At 43.8% G+C, this 14,632-nt stretch overlaps 1 protein-coding gene across 1 annotated transcript in view; it reads right to left on the bottom strand.

Moving 5' to 3' along the window:
• The window catches only part of ADAM33 (ADAM metallopeptidase domain 33), a 60,817-nt gene extending 57,436 nt beyond the window's left edge, over positions 1-3,381 (bottom strand). Inside the window, exon 1 of the mRNA XM_073612322.1 lies at positions 3,211-3,381. Coding sequence (XP_073468423.1) covers positions 3,211-3,271 — 61 coding nt within the window. The 5' untranslated portion in view covers positions 3,272-3,381. The remainder of the gene's footprint in view (positions 1-3,210) is intronic.
• Positions 3,382-14,632: the final 11,251 nt, after the last annotated feature.

Below are 14,632 nucleotides of genomic sequence, written 5' to 3'. Positions count from 1 at the left end.
CCATCAGTGCCACCTATCGATGTCCATCAGTGCTGCCTATTGGTGTCCATCAGCGCCACATATCTGTGCCGCTTCATTCGTGTCTCCTCATCAGTGCCCATCAGTGCCGATTTATCAGTGCCCATCAGTGTCCATCAGTGACGCCTATCAGTGCCCATCAGTGGCGCCTCATTAGTGTCTCCTTATCAGTGCCCATCAGTGTCCATTAATGCCACATATCAGTGCTGCCTCATTAGTGTCTCCTCATCAGTGCGTAGAGGATTCTTTACTGTAAGAGCGGCAAGGATGTGGAATTCCCTTCCACAGGTGGTGGTCTCAGCGGGAAACATTGATAGTTTCAAAAAGCTATTAGATAAGCACCTGAATGATCTCAACATACAGGGATATACAATGTAATACTGACACATAATCACACACATAGGTTGGACTTAATAGACTTGTGTCTTTTTTCAACCTCACCTATTATGTAACTATATAATATTGTCTCCTCATCAGTGCTCATCACTGCCCATCAGTGCCACCTATCAGTGCCCATCAATGCCACATATCAGTGCCGCCTCAATATTGTCTCCTCATCAGTGCCAGTCGGTGCAGCCTCGTCAGCACACATCAGGGAAAGAGTATAACTACTTGTTTATTAAATCTTATAACAGACCATTTGCTTCAGTGGGCTGCCCTACACGCAAGAAACTTGGAAATGTAGTCCCTGACGCTTTTCCAAAAACACGCTTCACTGAACGCAACACAATTTGGCGCACTTGAAAACTCACGCATTTTGCAGATGTGTGGAGTTGCCATTAACAATTAACGGCACAACTGCACGTTAATCCTGAGGGGCAACGCGTTTCTGTGTGTGTCAAGAAAGCGCCCGATTTTGCGCACGTTCCTGAAAGGTAAAGGTGTGACCCGAGCCTCGCGGATTTCTTTTACACTATTCTCACATGTAGGGCAGCCCATTGATATAAGTAGGCTGTCCGAACCGTGACGCACAAACATGCGGAAACGCACGCACACTCAGTTGCACCTGAAGGTATGAACCAATCCTACAGGAAGAAACCTTGTCTGCACACTTGTTCCAGGCCAGTGACTGACATTTTTTTGAGGAAACAAAATGACATTTTAGGAAATGACTGCCATTTATGTTGGCTGCTGCTTATTTTATTTAACTTTGTTCACTGTGGTTTGCGCATTAGTTTTAGCACTGCTATTTGCACTGCCACTTTTGGAAACAACTGCCATATATGGAAACAACTGTCATTTTTGGAAACAGCTGTCATTTTTGGAAACAACCACCATTTATGTTGGCTACTGTTTATTTTATTTAACTTTATTCACTGTGGTTTGCGCATTAGTTTTAGCACTGCCATTTATTGAAACAACTGTTATTTTTGGAATCAACTGTCATTTTTGGAAATAACTAACATTTTTGGAAACAACTAACATTTTTGGAAACAAATAAAACATTTTGAAACAAATAAAACATTTTGAAACAACTAACATTTTTGGAAACAACCGCCATTTACTGTATGTTGGCTGCTGCTTATTTTATTTAACTTTATTCACTGTGGTGTGTGCATTAGTTTTAGCACTGCTATTTTTGGAAACAACTGACTTTTTGGAAACAAATACAATTTTTTGAAACAAATAAAACATTTTGAAAAAAATAAAACATTTTCGGAAACAACTGTCATTTTTTAAAACAACCACCATTTATGTTGGCTACTGCCTATTTTATTTAACTTTATTCACTGTGGTTTGCGCATTAGTTTTAGCACTGCTATTAGCACATTTTGAAAAAAATAAAACATTTTTGGAAACAACTGTCATTTTTGGAAACAACTAACATTTTTGGAAACAACTAACATTTTTGGAAACAACTGACATTTCTGGAAACAACTAACATTTTTGGAAACAACTAACATTTTTGGAAACAACTAACATTTTTGGAAACTACTAACATTTTTGGAAACAACTGACATTTTTGGAAACTACTAACATTTTTGGAAACAACTGACATTTTTGGAAACAACTAACATTTTTGGAAACAACTGACATTTCTGGAAACAACTAACATTTTTGGAAACAACTGACATTTTTGGAAACAACTAACATTTTTGGAAACAACTGACATTTCTGGAAACAACTAACATTTTTGGAAACAACTGACATTTTTGGAAACAACTAACATTTTTGGAAACAACTGATATTTTTGGAAACAACTGACATTTTTGGAAACAACTGACATTTTTGGAAACAACTAACATTTTTGGAAACAACTGACATTTTTGGAAACAACTGATATTTTTGGAAACAACTGACATTTTTGGAAACAACTAACATTTTTGGAAACAACTAACATTTTTGGAAACAACTGATATTTTTGGAAACAACTGACATTTTTGGAAACAACTAACATTTTTGGAAACAACTAACATTTTTGGAAACAACTGACATTTTTGGAAACAACTAACATTTTTGGAAACAACTGATATTTTTGGAAACAACTGACATTTTTGGAAACAACTGACATTTTTGGAAACAACTAACATTTTTGGAAACAACTGACATTTTTGGAAACAACTAACAGTTTTGGAAACAACTGACATTTTTGGAAACTACTAACATTTTTGGAAACAACTGACATTTTTGGAAACAACTAACATTTTTGGAAGCAAATTAAAAAATTTGAAACAGCTAACATTTTTGGAAACAACCATCATTTTTGGAAACAACTGTCATTTTTTGAAACAATTGTCATTTTTTGAAACAACCGCCATTTATGTTGGCTGCTGCTTATTTTATTTACCTTTATTCACTGTGGTTTGCGCATTAGTTTTAGCACTGCTATTAGCACTGCCCTTTTTGGAAACAACTGACATTTTTGGAAACAACTGCCATATATGGAAACAACTGTCATTTTTGGGAATAACTAATATTTTTGGAAACAACTGACATTTTAGGAAACAAATAAAAAAATTTGAAACAACTAACATTTTTGGAAACAACTGACATTTTTTGAAAGAACAGACATTTTTGGAAACATTGGATATCAATGGCCATCTTGATGTCTCATGGGTTTCCATTACAACTTAGCATTGGTGTCTTCACTACATAGGGAAGACAGATCTGAGGAAGCAGGAGCACACATGGGTGTGCAGCCACACACACACACAAGGTGACCCAGTGTAAGGTGTTCATGGCGTCACTCACCCTCGCTCCTGAAGAGTTGCTGTAGGAGGATGAAGATGACGGCACACAGAAGATTCCTCATAGTCTCCAGAATACGTCAGCGGTCCAGTTACGGGGGGAAGAGGAGGACGGAGCATTGAAGAGCTGTGCGATGTGTCCAGCGGATGGGAATGGACTGCCTGAGTAGAGAGATTTGTGAGCTGTATAGAGGAAGGTGACAGGCTCAGACACGCAGTGATCACATATACACCGCTCTCCGCTCACCCCCTGGGCAGTAAAACTATTCCAAACCTTATCCTGGGGGGGCGGCAAATCCTCAGCTTCTTCCAGGGAATCCGTGAATACATCCATATCAATGCAAACAATCTCGGAGGCATGCTCAGTTTTTTTTTTAAAGCGGCGTTCCGAACGTATTTATCACTCGGGGCGGATTTATTTGTTCATCTTTTGACTATTAATGTCAAGAAACGGAGACAGTAAAATAAGTTCTGTATACGATCGATGTGTAAACTAGAATCATGCTGGTGAAAAATGACCTAAAATAAAAACCAATAAGATGACAATGACAACGGTGACAGTGTGGCGCTCCCAGTGATACGCAGTCAATAGGTAGGTGGTCATTGTAGTGGCTCCTTTTGTAGTTGGTAGTCAGTGGTTTTGGTAACCTCTTTTAGGCCCCTTTCACACTTGTGCGACTTGTCCTGCGACTTTGGACTGCAAAGTCGCAGGACAAGTCGTACCTCATGATTTCCAATGAGTACCGTTCATATCTGTGCGACTTCAAAGTAATCCCTGCATTACTTTGGTCTGACTTTGATGCGACTTGAGGTCCATAGACCTCAAGATTACACAGGCATGGCTTCAAGTCGCATCAAAGTGGCGGCAAAATCACGCAGCAAAGTCGCGCAGCGACACACAACTTTCAGGTCGTACAAGTGTGAAAGGGGCCTTAGTTGGTTCTCAGTGGTTTTGATGTCCCTATTTAGATAGTAGTCAGTAGTTTTGGTGCCCCCTTGTCAGTAGTTGTTGGTGGTCAGTGGTTTTGCAACCTCCTTTAGATGTTGGCCAGTGGTTTTGGTGTCCTCTTTTAGTTGACAGTGAGTGATTTTGGTGCTGCCTTTTTTGTTTGGGGTCAGTGGTTTTGGTGGCCCCCTTTGAATAGTAATGAGTGATTTTGGTACCGTCTTTTATGTTATTCAGTGGTTTTGGTGTCCCCTTTAGGATGGTGATATTTTGGTGCCCTCTTTTAGTTGTTATTCACTGATTTTGGTGTCCCCATTTATATGGTGATCAGTAATTTTGGTCCCCACTTTTAGTTGCTGGCCAGTAGATTTTGGTGCCCCCCGTTTGTTGGTAGTTAGGGGTTTTGGTGCCTCCTTTAGACGGTGGTCAGTGGTTTTGATGTTCCCTTTCAGATGTTGGTCATTATTTTCTGTGGCCCCTCTTAGTTGGCGGTGAGTGATTTTTGTGATGCTTTTTGTTGGTGGTCAGTGGTTTTGGTGTAACCACTTAGTAGTCAATAGTTTTGGTGCCCCCTTGTCAGTAGTTGGTAGTCAGTTGTTTTGCAACCTCCTTTAGATGGTTGCCAGTGGTTTTGGTGACCTCTTTTAGTTGACAGTGAGTGATTTTGGTGCCACCTTTTTGTTGGTGGTCAGTGGTTTTGGTTGCCCCTTTTGGATGGTGATGAGTGATTTTGGTGCTTTCTTTTAGTTGTTGTTCAGTGGTTTTGGTGTCGCCATTCAGATGGTGATCAGTAGTTTTGGTTCCCACTTCTAGCTGGTGGCCAGTACATTTTGGTGCCCCCTTTTTGTTGGTGTTGAGTGATTTTGGTGCCTCCTTTAGATGGTGGTCAGTGGTTTTAATGTCCCATTTCAGATGTTGGTCAGTAGTTTTTGTGGCCCCTCTTAGTTGGCGGTGAGTGATTTTGGTGCTACCTTTTTGTTGGTGGTCTGTGCTTTTGGTGTCTCATTTTTGTTGGTGGTCAGTGGTCTTGGTGGCCTCTGTTAGATGGCGGTCAGTTGTTTTGGTAGCCCCTTTTAGTTGGTGGCGAGTGATTTTTATGATGCTTTTTGTTGGTGGTCAGTGGTTTTGCAACCTCCTTTAGATGTTAGCCAGTGGTTTTGGTGTCCTCTTTTAGTTGACAGTGAGTGAATTTGGTGCCGCCTTTTTTGTTTGGGGTCAGTGGTTTTGGTGGCCCCCTTTGAATAGTAATGAGTGATTTTGGTGCCGTCTTTTATGTTATTCAGTGGTTTTGGTGTCCCCATTTATATGGTGATCAGTAATTTTGGTCCCCACTTTTAGTTGCTGGCCAGTAGATTTTGGTGCCCCCCGTTTGTTGGTAGTTAGAGGTTTTGGTGCCTCCTTTAGACAGTGGTCAGTGGTTTTGATGTTCCCTTTCAGATGTTGGTCATTATTCTCTGTGGCCCCTCTTAGTTGGTGGTGAGTGATTTTTGTGATGCTTTTTGTTGGTGGTCAGTGGTTTTGGTGTAACCACTTAGTAGTCAGTAGTTTTGGTGCCCCCTTGTCAGTAGTTGGTAGTCAGTTGTTTTGCAACCTCCTTTAGATGGTTGCCAGTGGTTTTGGTGTCCTCTTTTAGTTGACAGTGAGTGATTTTGGTGCCGCCTTTTTGTTGGTGGTCAGAGGTTTTGGTTGCCCCTTTTGGATGGTGATGAGTGATTTTGGTGCTCTCTTTTAGTTGTTGTTCAGTGGTTTTGGTTTCGCCATTCAGATGGTGATCAGAAGTTTTGGTTCCCACTTCTAGCTGGTGGCCAGTACATTTTGGTGCCCCCTTTTTGTTGGTGGTGAGTGGTTTTGGTGCCTCCTTTAGATGGTGGTCAGTGGTTTTAATGTCCCATTTCAGATGTTGGTCAGTAGTTTTTGTGGCCCCTCTTAGGGGAAGGGGAAGGGGGAAGGGGGAAGGGGAAGCCGCAGAGGAGGAGACGCAGGGGGAAGCCGCTGAGGGGGAGACACAGGGGGAAGCCGCTAAGGAGGAGACGCAGGGGGAAGCCGCTGAGGAGGAGACACAGGGGGAAGCCGCTAAGGAGGAGACGCAGGGGGAAGCCGCTGAGGAGGAGACACAGGGGGAAGCCGCTAAGGAGGAGACGCAGGGGGAAGCCGCTGAGGAGGAGACACAGGGAGAAGCCGCTAAGGAGGAGATGCAGGTGGAAGCCTTTGAGAAGGAGACGCGGGGGAAGCCGCAGAGGAAGAGACGCAGGGGGGAAGCCGCAGAGGAGGAGATGCAGGGGGAAGCCTCTGAGAAGGAGACGCAGGGGGAAGCCGCTGAGAAGGAGACGCAGGGGGAAGCCACAGAAGAGGAGACGCAGGGGGAAGCCTCTGAGAAGGAGACGCAGGGGGAAGCCTCTGAGAAGGAGACGCGGGGGAAGCCGCACAGGAGGAGACGCAGGGGGAAGCCTCTGAGAAGGAGACGCAGGGGGAAGCCTCTGAGAAGGAGACGCAGGGGGAAGCCGCAGAGGAGGGGATGCAGGGGGAAGCCGCAGAGGAGGGGATGCAGGGGGATGCCGCAGAGGAGGAGATGCAGGGGGAAGCCGCAGAGGAGGGGATGCAGGGGGAAGCCGCAGAGGAGGGGACGCAGAGGGAAGCCTCTGAGAAGGAGACGCAGGGGTAAGCCACTGAGGAGGAGATGCAGGGGGAAGCCGCAGAGGAGGAGACCCAGGCAGCGACCTAGATGGGGTAAGTGCTGGGTTTGCCTATCGACCAAGCAATGGGGGGGTGTAGGATTTCGACTGTTGGACCAACAGCGGGGGGGTGTGTTTCACTGACCGACCCCCGGGGGGGTTGGTGGGTGGTTTGTTTGTTGGCACTAGCCAACACTGTTAGTTCCCACTGCATGCTGCCATGTTGCGCCAGAAAAAAGAAAAATTGTATACTTACCTTTCCGTAATTTTCCTTTCCTGGCGCACCTTCATGGCAGCATACTGATTTCCACCCAATTGGTGAGAGGTACACAGAATGTTGTGAGCCGGGTCAATTTTTGATTTATCCTATCAGGTTGTGGGGGCGGAGCCACGACCCATTGTATGCCGCCATGAAGATGCACCAGAAAAGAAAAATTACAGAAAGGAGAGTATACAGTTTTCACTTTAGACGCACAGTGGTGCCGTTAATTGTTAAGGCTCTATGCGCGCCATGCAGGTGTGTCCGGAGCGCTTGTGTTTCCATGCATTTTCTGCGTTTTCCCGCTCGTTGCCTATAGGACTGCCCTACACATCAGAAATTTGCTAAAGAAGTCTCTGACCCTTCTGCAAAATCACACCGCACTGAAAATGTTAGCAGATGCATGGGGAGGTACCACTAAGAATGAATGGCGCTGCCGCATGTCTGCTATAGGACAGCGTGTTTCTGTGCATGTCGAGAAAGCGTGTGATTTCCCGCCAGCCCCCCCCCCCCACCCTCTCGGTTGGTCTGTCAGTCACATCTGGATGGTTGTCGGCATTCCTCTCCTCACACTGACAGCGCATGAGAAGAGGCTCATAAGCAGGGAACATCTACATTGGTAATCAGGGCACTGATCATCAATGTCTTGATTATCAGTGCAGCCCCAATAGTGCCCACCAGTGCTGCCAATCAGTGCTGCCTGTCAGTGCCTATCAGTACTGCTTTTTATTGCCACCTATTGGTGCCTATCAGTGCCACTTGTTAGAGCCTTCTATCAGTGCCCATCAGTGTGCATCAATTCTGCATATCAGTGCCTCCTCATCAGTGCTCATCATTGCCCGCCTATCGGTGTCCATCAGTGCCACATATCTGTGCCGCTTCATTCGTGTCTCCTCATCAGTTCCCATCAGTGCCGACCTATCAGTGCCCATCAGTGTCCATCAGTGCCGCCTATCAGTGCCCATCAGTGCCACCTCATTAGTGTCTCCTTATTAGTGCTTATCAGTGTCCATCAGTGCCACATATCAGTGCCGCCTCATTAGTGTCTCCTCATCAGTGTGTAGAGGATTCTGTAAGAGCGGCAAGGATGTGGAATTCCCTTCCACAGGCGGTGGTCTCAGCGGGGAGCATCGATAGTTTCAGAAAATAATTAGATCAGCACCTGAACGACCGCAACATACAGGGATATACAATGTAATACTGACATATAATCACACACATAGGCTGGACTTGATAGACTTTCTGTCTTTTTTCAGCCTCACCTACTATGTAGCTATGTAATATTGTCTCCTCATCCGTGCTCATCAGTGCCAACTCATCAGTACTCATCAGTGCTGCCTATCAGTGCCCATCAATGCCACATATCAGTGCTGCCTCAATATTGTCCCTTCATCAGTGCCCATCAGTGCTGCCTATCAGTGCCCATCAATGCCACATATCAGTGCCGCCTATCAGTGCCCATCAATGCCACATATCAGTGCCGCCTCAATATTGTCTCCTCATCAGTGGCAATCGGTGCAGCCTCATCAGCACACATCAGTGAAGGAATATAATTACTTATTACATCTTATAACAGCCCATTTGTTTCAGTAGGCTGCCCTGCATGCAAGAAACTTGGAAATGTAGTCCCTGACGCTTTTCCAAAAACACGCTTCACCGAACGCAACACAATTTGGCGCACTTGAGAACTCACGCATTTTGCAGATGTGTGGAGTTGCCATTAACAATTAACGGCACAACTGCACGTTAATCCTGAGGGGCAACGCGTTTCTGTGTGTGTCAAGAAAGTGCCCGATTTTGCGCACGTTCTTGACAGGTAAAGGTGTGACCCGAGCCTCACGGATTTCTTTTACACTCTTCTCACTCGTAGGGCAGCCCATTGATATAAGTAGGCTGTCCGAACCGTGACGCACAAACATGCGGAAACGCACGCACACTCAGTTGCACCTGAAGGTATGAACCAATCCTACAGGAAGAAACCTTGTCTGCACACTTGTTCCAGGCCAGTGACCGACATTTTTTTGAGGAAACAAAATGACATTTTAGGAAACGACTGCCATTTATGTTGGCTGCTGCTTATTTTATTTAACTTTGTTCACTGTGGTTTGCGCATTAGTTTTAGCATTGCTATTTGCACTGCCACTTTTGGAAACAACTGTTATTTTGGAAACAACTGCCACATATGGAAACAACTGTCATTTTTGGAAACAACCGCCATTTATGTTGGCTGCTGCTTATTTTATTTAACTTTATTCACTGTGGTCTGCGCATTAATTTTAGCACTGCCATTTTTGGAAACAACTGTTATTTTTGGAAACAACTGTCATTTTTGGAAACAACTAACATTTTTGGAAACAAATAAAACATTTTGAAACAAATAAAACATTTTGAAACAACTGTCATTTTTGTAAACAACCGCCATTTACTGTATATTGGCTGCTGCTTATTTTATTTAACTTTATTCACTGTGGTGTGTGCATTAGTTTTAGCACTGCCATTTTTGGAAACAACCATCATTTTTGGAAACAACTGACTTTTTGGAAACAAATAAAATTTTTTGAAACAACTAACATTTTTGGAAACAACTGTCATTTTTGGAAACAACTAACATTTTTGGAAACAACTGTCATTTTTGGAAACAACTAACATTTTTGGAAACAACTGTCATTTTTGGAAACAACTAACATTTTTGGAAACAACTGTCATTTTTGGAAACAACTAACATTTTTGGAAACAACTAACATATTTGGAAACAAATACAATTTTTTGAAACAAATAAAACATTTTGAAAAAAATAAAACATTTTCGGAAACAACTGTCATTTTTTAAAACAACCACCATTTATGTTGGCTACTGCTTATTTTATTTAACTTAATTCACTGTGGTTTGCGCATTAGTTTTAGCACTGCTATTAGCACATTTTGAAAAAAATAAAACATTTTTCGAAACAACTGTCATTTTTGGAAACAACTAACATTTTTGGAAACAACTAGCATTTTTGGAAACAACTAACATTTTTGGAAACTGACATTTTTGGAAACAACTGACATTTTTGGAAACAACTAACATTTTTGGAAACAAATAAAAAAATTTGAAACAACTAACATTTTTGGAAACGACCGTCATTTTTTGAAACAACTGTCATTTTTTTAAACAACTGTCATTTTTTGAAACAACCGCCATTTATGTTGGCTGCTGCTTATTTTATTTAACTTTATTCACTGTGGTTTGCGCATTAGTTTTAGCACTGCTATTAGCACTGACATTTTTGGAAACAACTGTTATTTTTTGAAACAACTAACATTTTTGGAAACAACTGCCATATATGGAAACAACTGTCATTTTTGGAAATAATTAACATTTTTGGAAACAACTAATATTTTTGGAAACAACTGACATTTTAGGAAACAAATAAAAAATTTTGAAACAACTAACATTTTTGGAAACAACTGACATTTTTTGAAAGAACAGACATTTTTGGAAACATTGGATATCAATGGCCATCTTGATGTCTCATGGGTTTCCATTACAACTTAGCATTGGTGTCTTCACTACATAGGGAAGACAGATCTGAGGAAGCAGGAGCACACATGGGTGCGCAGCCACACACACACACAAGGTGACCCAGTGTAAGGTGTTCATGGCGTCACTCACCCTCGCTCCTGAAGAGTTGCTGTAGGAGGATGAAGATGACGGCACACAGAAGATTCCTCATAGTCTCCAGAATACGTCAGCGGTCCAGTTACGGGGGGAAGAGGAGGACGGAGCATTGAAGAGCTGTGCGATGTGTCCAGCGGATGGGAATGGACTGCCTGAGTAGAGAGATTTGTGAGCTGTATAGAGGAAGGTGACAGGCTCAGACACGCAGTGATCACATATACACCGCTCTCCGCTCACCCCCTGGGCAGTAAAACTATTCCAAACCTTATCCTGGGGGGCGGCAAATCCTCAGCTTCTTCCAGGGAATCCGTGAATTCATCCATATCAATGCAAACAATCTCGGAGGCATGCTCAGTTTTTTTTTTAAAGCGGCGTTCCGAACGTATTTATCACTCGGGGCGGATTTATTTGTTCATCTTTTGACTATTAATGTCAAGAAACGGAGACAGTAAAATAAGTTCTGTATACGATCGATGTGTAAACTAGAATCATGCTGGTGAAAAATGACCTAAAATAAAAACCAATAAGATGACAATGACAACGGTGACAGTGTGGCGCTCCCAGTGATACGCAGTCAATAGGTAGGTGGTCATTGTAGTGGCTCCTTTTGTAGTTGGTAGTCAGTGGTTTTGGTAACCTCTTTTAGGCCCCTTTCACACTTGTGCGACTTGTCCTGCGACTTTGGACTGCAAAGTCGCATGACAAGTCGTACCTCATGATTTCCAATGAGTACCGTTCATATCTGTGTGACTTCAAAGTAATCCCTGCATTACTTTGGTCTGACTTTGATGCGACTTGAGGTCCATAGACCTCAAGATTACACAGGCATGGCTTCAAGTCGCATCAAAGTGGCGGCAAAATCACGCAGCAAAGTCGCGCAGCGACACACAACTTTCAGGTCGTACAAGTGTGAAAGGGGCCTTAGTTGGTTCTCAGTGGTTTTGATGTCCCTATTTAGATAGTAGTCAGTAGTTTTGGTGCCCCCTTGTCAGTAGTTGTTGGTGGTCAGTGGTTTTGCAACCTCCTTTAGATGTTGGCCAGTGGTTTTGGTGTCCTCTTTTAGTTGACAGTGAGTGATTTTGGTGCTGCCTTTTTTGTTTGGGGTCAGTGGTTTTGGTGGCCCCCTTTGAATAGTAATGAGTGATTTTGGTACCGTCTTTTATGTTATTCAGTGGTTTTGGTGTCCCCTTTAGGATGGTGATATTTTGGTGCCCTCTTTTAGTTGTTATTCACTGATTTTGGTGTCCCCATTTATATGGTGATCAGTAATTTTGGTCCCCACTTTTAGTTGCTGGCCAGTAGATTTTGGTGCCCCCCGTTTGTTGGTAGTTAGAGGTTTTGGTGCCTCCTTTAGACAGTGGTCAGTGGTTTTGATGTTCCCTTTCAGATGTTGGTCATTATTTTCTGTGGCCCCTCTTAGTTGGCGGTGAGTGATTTTTGTGATGCTTTTTGTTGGTGGTCAGTGGTTTTGGTGTAACCACTTAGTAGTCAGTAGTTTTGGTGCCCCCTTGTCAGTAGTTGGTAGTCAGTTGTTTTGCAACCTCCTTTAGATGGTTGCCAGTGGTTTTGCTGTCCTCTTTTAGTTGACAGTGAGTGATTTTGGTGCCGCCTTTTTGTTGGTGGTCAGTGGTTTTGGTTGCCCCTTTTGGATGGTGATGAGTGATTTTGGTGCTCTCTTTTAGTTGTTGTTCAGTGGTTTTGATGTCGCCATTCAGATGGTGATCAGTAGTTTTGGTTCCCACTTCTAGCTGGTGGCCAGTACATTTTGGTGCCCCCTTTTTGTTGGTGGTGAGTGGTTTTGGTGCCTCCTTTAGATGGTGGTCAGTGGTTTTAATGTCCCATTTCAGAAGTTGGTCAGTAGTTTTTGTGGCCCCTCTTAGTTGGCGGTGAGTGATTTTGGTGCTACCTTTTTGTTGGTGGTCTGTGCTTTTGGTGCCTCATTTTTGTTGGTGGTCAGTGGTCTTGGTGGCCTCTGTTAGATGGCGATCAGTTGTTTTGGTAGCCCCTTTTAGTTGGTGGCGAGTGATTTTTATGATGCTTTTTGTTGGTGGTCAGTGGTTTTGGTGCCCCCTTTTTTGTTGGTGGTCAGTAGTTTTGGTGGCCCTGTTAAGATGATGGTCAGTGGTTTTGGTGCCCCTTTTAGTTAGTGGTGGGTGATTTTAGTACCCTCTTTCTAATTGGTGGTCAGTTATCTTTTTTCTGCCCACTTTCAGCTGGCAATCAGTGCTTTTTGGTACCCCTTTTAAATAGTGGTCAGTGGCTCTGGTGGTCCCTTTTAGTTGGTGGTCTTTGGTTTTGGTGTACCTTTTTAAATGGTGGCGAGTTATTTTGGTGACCCTTTTCTAATTTGTGGTCCACTGATTTTTCTGCCCCCTTTAAGATTGTGGTGAGTGGTTTTGGTGCCCCCCCTTTAGACAACGGTTAGTGGTTTTGGTGCCCTTTAGTTAGTAGCCAATGCCGCCCTAGGTTAGTGTAATGCCACCTAAATGGTGGTCACTAATTTTGGTGCCTCCATGATGAGTGTAGTACTTTTTAGTTGGTGGTCAGTGGTTTTGCTGCCCATTTTCACCGCATCCAATTCGCATGACATGTGAGTGTGACCAGCTTTCAATGGTTCACACATGTCCGGGGGCGGCCATGGTGATGTTTCCAAAAGGGTCCCGTGTGTTTTTAGGTCCGGTTCAGGTGTGAATTCAGGCAAAAATCAGGTTGAGGTCAGGACTCTGAGACTTAAGGAATATGGATGCCACCGTTGCTGTCCTTTCCTGAAAATGCTGTTTGCCAGGCGGCTATTACAGTTAGGACCAGTCCGCAGATCAGCCAATTTTTTTAGGCCCGATTCACACTAGTGTGATTTTCGATGCGCACAGAATCGCATGACAAGAGAAATCACATTATTTTCATCGAACATGAATTCAATCATATTTCGATCGATCAGATTATGAGATTGTGGAAACAGAGGTGCTGTGATCAGTCGGCAGACAATGAAATAGGCATGCCTTCCCTTCTATGTGATTTAGACCAGATTTGATCGGTTGGGGCTGAAAATGATTGATTATTTTATATCAATCTGCAGCACTGAGATTATGAATTCATCATTTTTCGATTGATTAAAATATGAGATTGTAAGGTGGCAACAGAGATGCTATTGATAACTTACGATCATAACTTTGAGCCCTGGTTCACACTGACTGCTGAATTCGCACCATTTCATACCCGCATGTCGGTCCTGATTTCAGGGGCGATTACAGAGACATCTGTGTGGGTTTCTGCACAGATGTCAATGGAAATCGCACCCTGAAATCCCCAAAAGTAGTACAGAAACTACTTTTAGACCCCTTTCACACTGGGGCGGTTTGCAGGCGTTATTGCGCTAAAAATACCACCTGCAAACCGCCCCAAAACAGCCTCCGCTGTTTGTTCAGTGTGAAAGCCCGAGGGCTTTCACACTGAAGTGGTGCGCTGGCAGGAGAAGAAAAAATCTCCTGCCAGCCGCATCTTTGGAGCGGTGAAGGAGCGGTGTATTCACCGCTCCTAAACTGCTCCTGCCCATTGAAATCAATGGGAGCGCGGCTATACAGCGGCAATACCGCGGCTATAGCCGCGCTATACGAGTGGTTTTAACCCTTTTTCGGCCGCCAGCGGGGGGTTAAAACCGCACCGCTAGCGGGCGAATACCGCGGTAAAACAGCGCTAAAAATAGCGCTGTTTTACCGCCGATGCCCCCTACCGCCCCAGTGTGAAAGCAGCCTTAGGAATTGGTGCAGCACCGCAAATACAGCGTTGCACCGATTCGGACAGTGCCATTGCCGCCAAATCGCACTAATGTGTACCAGGGCTCAGACCATGGATCAGAACCCTCTTCCCTGTAGGTGACATCTCAATCAAT

This window comes from Aquarana catesbeiana, linkage group LG01 (genome assembly GCF_042186555.1).
Source record: "Aquarana catesbeiana isolate 2022-GZ linkage group LG01, ASM4218655v1, whole genome shotgun sequence".
Taxonomy (NCBI): Eukaryota; Metazoa; Chordata; class Amphibia; order Anura; family Ranidae; genus Aquarana; species Aquarana catesbeiana.
The sequence above is the reverse complement of the archived record's forward strand: the minus strand, read 5'-3'. Positions and strand labels throughout refer to the sequence as shown.